The sequence below is a fragment of the Palaemon carinicauda genome, chromosome 3 (assembly GCF_036898095.1).
Source record: "Palaemon carinicauda isolate YSFRI2023 chromosome 3, ASM3689809v2, whole genome shotgun sequence".
NCBI classification, from domain to species: Eukaryota; Metazoa; Arthropoda; class Malacostraca; order Decapoda; family Palaemonidae; genus Palaemon; species Palaemon carinicauda.
Window position 1 is genome coordinate 161,021,699 of NC_090727.1, and position 7,500 is coordinate 161,029,198.

Here is a 7,500-nt window from a genome sequence, read left to right on the forward strand (position 1 = left end):
CCTCTTCTTATTGCCCTTTTCTTGAAATTTGGCTTATATTGACGTTTACACAAAAATTAGAAATTTCCCGTTTTCTTTTTTTTCTTTTTAATAGGCTTAGGCCTCTAGTACAATAGTGAAAGAAGTTAGCAATGATTGGGCTTAGGTATGCCATCAAGAATTGGATTTCAGCCTCAAATTTGAAACAAATTTCCTGTCTTTTTTACTACTAGTTAGGATGCCAGAAAACTTTAAATCATTCATTCATTACTACTAGTTAGTAAGGAGGTATGTGGCCGGGCCTCCGTATAAACATTAGGTGAATATAGATATAGCTAATTTTACTATAAAGAAATCTGTTCTTTTCTGTGTATCTCCTGTGATGTTTGTATTGCTGACTCCCACACTTTGACGGAGGGGTGGTCAGTGAGGGAAAGAGATAGTTAATTCAAAGTATAGAATAATAAGCTTTTTTAGCTACATAGACTCATCTTCTATTCTAGTACCTCTGTAAACATTGTCTCAAAAATAACTACATCTGTATTTTCTAAAATGATTCCTGGATTGTTTTCCCAAATTTAACCTCACCATCCTAATTATCTTTAAACATAACCCTACATTGTGGATTCAAAATGACAACCCCCCCCCCAACATTTTATCGACCGCATCACCATCAGCTACTACTGCACTTGAAGCCCAGCAGTCTTTGTAAACAAACAAGGTTTCTTTAAGATAATGGTTTGTGAATACCATTTTGGTGCACTACTGAACTGCTGCCAAGATTCCTTCCAAAGAAAGATTCCTAATAAAAGCCATCAACGTCTAGATTGTCTCATTATTGTACTAGAGGCCTAGGCATATTGAAAGAAAAGAAAATGAGAAATTTTAGTCATGGAGAAATATTGATACAAGCCAAGTTTTGAGAGAAAGATAATTTGAACATCAGAGGGTTCATAGAAATAATTTAATATCATTGAAGTCAATTGAAGGTAAGTGACTTATGTACTAGAAATTATGTGTCATTTATGTTTTATTGTTACTTTATATGGATTATATCTGGGAAAACAGAAACAACGTGAATGAAATTGCCCAAATATGCATGCTGGAAATTATTTCCTATTAATACAAATGGTTTAAGCTACTAGAAAAGAGGATTTACAGGTATTTATTGTAATACCTCATAATTGCCGTCTTTGATTGATAATTCTGATAATAAGATAATTTTATCAGAGGATAAAGTGATACATTACTCCTTATCTAATCTAAAAGCTGATACAAGTACTCTAGTAGCCACGTAAATGTTTTAAATTATGTGTACAGAGTGAGTGAGAGAGAGAGAGTGAGTGTTAGTTAGTTTACCGATACGTCTTTTCTGCTTGCGTATATTGCTAATGAGAGTGGTTGTATTTTGTTATGATTTGAGGCCTGCTGATATGACTACAGTACTGTACAGTATTTAGAAAAAGTTGGTTTGGGCAGAGATATTTTTCCTTTTTATGGTTGAATGCAGCCTTTTGCAGATTTTTTTTGCTCAATTCATTATTGTTTCTAAAAAAAAAATCTGTCATAATGGGAAAAAGTATATGCCCTATCAATTTTTAGGTACAGAAAATAAGAAAATGTGTCCAACAACCTTCATTGCATGTAGCATAACAGTGAACTAAACTCCTAAAATATGGTATCCAATTTTCCCTTAATTTTGTTTACCCGTCTACTATTATATTTAAAAGGTGTGAGAAAATGAAGCTATGTATTCTTAAAAGAAACTGTTTGGGATGCTTTAGGAAAGTAGAAATGAAACATTCTCAGTCTCAGTATGTATCAAAGGCATTCTGTGAAGTGATATCTTGTAGAGTTATCTTATTTTCTCCGCCTAAATTTTCCCTTTAAGCGGAAGTCTCGGAGGTATGTCAGAGCTCCTTTTATTTCAAGGTGCAATAATAGGTATTATTTTTCCATTATTGTGTGATATTGTACCTTGCAAGTAGTTTTATACATAATAAATAAATGAAAATCTGGTTGCTTTTATATAATTTTTAGTTGTGTGTACAGTAGTTACGTGCAACTTGTGATGGGGATAGGTTATACTGTACATACAAATGGTAAACTATTTTAGATAATTCATTGTTTTTTTAATCACAGGAAAATCTAGATACAGTTCATAATTTACTACATGGCTTCATACATATAATTTCTTGTTTGTTGTCATCACATGTTTTATAGTTTCCTTATTGTTTTAACTTTCCTATTCTTCTATATTCTTTAAACTGAATAGTAAAAAAACAATTACTAGATATCAAGTCTTCAAATTAAAACAATCGACTAATAAAGCCCTGTCCATCTTCATCAAAAAACATAATGACCCTCATGATGCATGAGTCCTTGGCTTGGGATCCAGCCATGTGAGCAAGAACTCCATTTTCTTTATTAAAATTTGTTGCAATTCAAGATCTTTACTTGTTTGGTTCATCCAATCAACAGTGAATATCATAGATTGCTTTTTAATGTATTTGGTATTTTTTTTCTTTATAAAATGTGACTAAGGCATAGAAGCATCTTTTGTATTAGTTTTTAAAACTTGAAATAAAACTAAAAACTTTTTACTTAGACTTCTTTTTAGTTATCTTTAGCTATCCTTATTACTGTACTTTTCATTAGCTGTTTGAATTTTTTTCTTTTGTAGAGATTTTACAATAGTTTGATGGTAGTATTTGAACTGTCTGAAATAGGCAAATCAGTTTATGACTACTACTTGCTATCATCAATCTACATAGTTTACTTTGTAACAATCAATCTGTTTGCTGAAAACAAGTGGTGGTTATGTTATTAAGCAGAACATTCCTGTGTTCATTATGATCTGTATGATTACCAGTAACTTGACTTTGTTTGTAGTAGATGATATTTTTCAAGTGAAGATATTCCGATGAACATTTTAGTACTCATTCAACGCAAATATGGATCGGTTAACATCAAGTTGTTTATGCTGACTGCATATTTGGGATTTCTGTCTGTTAGTATTCTTTAGAAACCACTTTAATTTTATATGTTGAAGTTATGAAAAGCTAGATATTCTTTTTAGTAACTGCCTTTTAATTCAGTCATTTTTATGATTTTTCTCAGATTTATATCAAGGTTAAATGTTCAATGGTTGATAAGGAATGTTTTTTCACTGGCAACAAATTATCATCTAAATTTGTAATATTTATCATAGCAAATGCATCTTATTGTTGCATTAATGAAGTCCTTTGATTATGAGATTTGCATAAAATTCTATTCTTGTATATTACTTGACTTTATTTTATATATTCATTACTCTGAATTATTTTTCAAATGATTTATAAAATTTCCAATACATATGATTATTCTATGTATTATAGTTCATGGTCCAAGTCTGAGCATGACTTTGTTTATAGCAAAGAAAGGGAAGTTATTGTAGGAATTATGACATCGGATGTTATTGCTGTCGCTTGATCCATTACACGGGGGTCATCATTAGATGCCCTTTCCTCTTTGTAAGGAGGAAGAGAGGAGGATGTGTTCATTAAGCTTGGTCCCAACTCCACCACCATCACAGCTGGTTTTGATAAGGATAGGCAGATGGCATGGCAGTACCATCTGGCCACCTGAACTATTTTGTGTTTGTTGTACCTTCTTCCTTATATGTGTACATTTGTATACAATAGTGTATTAGGAGGATTTTTACTCGCTTCTGCATGATCTGTTTCAATTTTTACTCCTTAATTTCCCTGTGTGGGGATGGCATTTCATTTGATTTGATTTATTGTTTATGTTTCTGTATTGATTTCTGATTCATAAAGTATTTTATATTGTTTTACAGTACCTATTAAAATTGAAATTTGGTTATTGATATTTGGGAAGTCGCACATGCTTACATTATATGTTGTTTAATTGTAGCCAAGGGTCAGTGAGTAGTTACTGTTAGTCATATCTCTTGAGTCATGGGGAATTTGTAAGGGATGGGGAAGGATGGTTTTAAGGTCATTAAAGTTGTACCTCTGAATCCTTGGGAATTTTTATGGGATAGGAAAGAATGGGTGCGAGGTCCTTGCACTGTTTTTTTTCTAATTTGTAATTTCAATTAATATAAGTTTTATGCTAAAATAAAGCTTTAAAATGCCTTAAAATTTTGTCAATAGGAAAGTTGTTCTTTTTTTTTTTTTTTTTTTTTTTTTTTTTTTTTTTTTTTTTTTTTCTTTTTTTATTAAAATCATGGTGTTCATGTGCACAACTGATACTCAAAAGTGATTACTGTTGGGTACCAATATTTTATAGAATAATTTTTTTAAATCTATGAGCAAGTATCACTCCTTTCATTATGGGAGAAACATGTGAAATGTCATGACTTCTGTCACTTCCAGCTTAAAAAATCCTAAGTTTCCTTGCTGTAACTTTAATTACAGTCAAGAACTTTTTTCCTAACTATAGACAATAGTCTGTTCGTGAATCACAAATATACCTTTTCCTGACTATCTTATTCTTAAGGACTACTTGTACAGTTCATACTGTTATACAAAGCATGTACCTTCATGTAAATCTATTTCATATTCGTAAGTTATTTTTTAATAAATTTACATAATTAATTATTGCCATGACAGGGCAGGGTTAGAATTTAATAAGAATTAGATGAATTATCCTTTAGATGGGTCCTTTAGTAATATATTGAACCAAAAAAGACCATTGTGACAAGTTTGAATTCCTAAAGATAATATCCATCACTACATTTGCTGTTCCCAGTTGTTCTAATTATGTTAATGAACATAATTTGAAAGTCTTTCCTTTAAACCTAATGGAAAGAGCAAAGAAACGAAAACTCCAGTACATAAATACTCCCTGTAAATATTTTACATTATACCACTTTCGATACAGTTTGTAATAAGTCCCTTCTCAGTCAGCTCATTCCTTGAAATGATGAGATATGTGTGTTGGTTTCTGTATTTAATGTTGTTTCTGCAATCTAGTATAATGTGTAATACTAAAGTAAGGAGAGAGAGAGAGAGAGAGAGAGAGAGAGAGAGAGAGAGAGAGAGAGAGAGGAGAGAGAGAGAGAGAGAGAGAGAGAGACATAATTGCTTTGTGTATTTAATATGTTTTTTGCAATTTAGTACAATGTGTAATGTTGAGAGAGAGAGAGAGAGAGAGAGAGAGAGAGAGAGAGAGAGAGAGAGAGAGAGAGAGAGAGAGAGAGAGAGAGAGAGAGAGAGAGAGAGAGAGAGAGATAATGTGTTGCAGAGATATTGAAAAACATAACTGCTTTCATGCAGCCTTTGAATTTTCTACATTCTTTTGTTTTTGAGTATTTGATGATCTATTGCAATGACTCATTGTTATGCTGTTATTGTATGTAAGCATGTTGGAGAAGCTGCAAGATTCCTGTTTGTATCTTGGGTGAATCCAAGAACCCTCAGTCATCCTTTTTATTATGTAATGTAGTTTTTTTTTAGTTGTGCTTTGACTCCTCTTCAATATTGAGTTTGCTGGCATTGATATAATGTATTCTGAAATTAAGTTAATTTTGTATGTGATTAATATACATTATGATCATGTCTTTAAGATTAGTCAGTCTTTCATCTATCAGATGATCCATTTTCTCTCAGACAAGTATTGCAGTAAATATTTTTAGGCTTATGTGATTGGAGGTAATATATTACTTAATTGATGTCTTTACCTTTGTTTATTGCAACTTTGAAGTTTTATGCATGTAAAACAACACAACATGATCAATTTGAAATGATTTGTTTTGCTAATGTAAGGTGTGACTTTTGGCAAGTCATAATTTGAAGTTTGACATATCTGAATATCATAGTTTTATTTTCCAGTTTACATTACTTATTTTGTTAAAGATTAAAGTTCTAATTTGGCCTGATACTCATGTTTTTTTGTATGATGAAAGATTCTTATATTTTTAGTCTTGTTTGATTTTTTTTTTATATTTTTACATTTTATTTCTCTATTGTTTACTCATGAAGACTTACTTGAAGTGTAAATCATTTATTTCCTTTTTTCACCTACACATGCTTCAACAGTACTACAGTATCATGATGATGGGTGGAGATAAAATGAATTTGCTTAGTCCAAGTCAGAGCCCCAAATTTCTAAGTCCTAATCAAAGTCCTAAAAAGGAGTTACTGAGTCCTTGTCAGAGTCCGAAGAAGGAACTACTTCTGAGCCCCAATCAGAGTCCCAAGAGGGAACGGATGCTGAGTCCCAGTCAGAGTCCCAAGAGGAATTTGCTAAGTCCTAACCATAGTCCCAAACGAGAGCTTATGAGTCCTGGGAAGGAAACACCAAGTCCCAGATTAGAATTATTATTATTGAGTCCCAGGAGAGAAAGGTCAAATTCTAGATTAGAGCTTCTTAGTCCCAGAAGAGAAATGGCAAGTCCCAGAAGAGAGATACCAAGTCCTAGATTTGAAATGTGCAGCCCCAGGATTGGAGTGGAAAGTCCTAGGTTTGAAATATCAAGCCCAAGAGTGGATAGGCGAAGTCCAAGTTTGGAAATGAGAAGTTCCAGAATTGATATGACGAGCCCCATGCTAGATATGCGAAGTCCAAGTTTGGAGTTACGGAGACCTAGTATGGAAATGGCAATGAGGAATCCAAGCATGGAATTACAAAGACCAAGCTTAGAAATGAGGAGTCCAAGTTTGGAATTGCGAAGACCAAGCATAGATATGCGAAGTCCAAGTTTGGAATTACGAAGACCCAGCATGGATATGCGAAGTCCTAGTTTAGAATTGCGAAGACCAAGCATGGATATGCGAAGTCCAAGTTTGGAATTACGAAGACCTAGTATTGATATGCGAAGTCCAAGTTTGGAACTTAGAAGACCAAGTATAGATATGAGAAGTCCAAGCTTGGAAACAAGGAGACCTAGTATAGATTTACGAATTCCAAGCATGGAATTACGAAGACCTAGTATGGATACACGAAGCCCAAGTTTGGAATTGAGACGACCAAGTATGGACATGAGAAGTCCAAGCTTAGAACTGAGAAGACCTGGTATGGAAATGCGGAGCCCTAGTTTGGAGCTGAGGAGCTCCAGACTTGAAATGCCAAGCCCAAGACTGGAAACAAGAAGCCCCAGTTTAGAATTACGGAGCTCCAGGCTGGAAATGCCAAGCCCGAGACTGGAAACAAGGAGCCCCAGTTTAGAATTACGCAGTTCTAGGCTGGAGATGCCAAGCCCAAGACTGGAAACAAGAAGCCCCAGTTTAGAATTACGGAGCTCCAGGGTGGAAATGTTAAGCCCAAGACTGGAAACAAGGAGCCCCAGTTTAGAATTACGGAGCTCCAGACTGGAAATGCCAAGCCCAAGACTGGAAACAAGGAGCCCCAGTTTAGAATTACGGAGCTCCAGGCTGGAAATGCCAAGCCAAAGACTGGAAACAAGAAGCCCCAGTTTAGAATTGCGAAGTTCAAGGCTGGAAATGCCCAGCCAAAGACTGGAAACAAGAAGTCCTAGTTTGGAATTAAGAAGCTCAAGGCTGGAAATGCCAAGTC

General features: G+C 34.0%; 1 protein-coding gene across 9 annotated transcripts in view; it reads left to right on the forward strand.

The window, feature by feature from the left end:
• LOC137638734 (ankyrin repeat and sterile alpha motif domain-containing protein 1B-like) overlaps positions 1-7,500 on the forward strand; it is a 182,360-nt gene that overhangs the window by 53,066 nt on the left and 121,794 nt on the right. For 8 of the 9 annotated variants that reach the window (XR_011044177.1, XR_011044178.1, XM_068371072.1 and 5 more), the window contains one exon: positions 6,024-7,500. This exon is cut by the window's right edge and continues 1,136 nt beyond it. The exons of the other annotated variant lie outside the window; for it this stretch is intronic. Coding sequence is in view for 6 of the 8 variants with exons in the window: in XM_068371072.1 (XP_068227173.1) it covers positions 6,024-7,500 (1,477 nt within the window). In the remaining 2 variants the exon portion in view is untranslated. The remainder of the gene's footprint in view (positions 1-6,023) is intronic. 9 annotated transcript variants of the gene reach the window in all.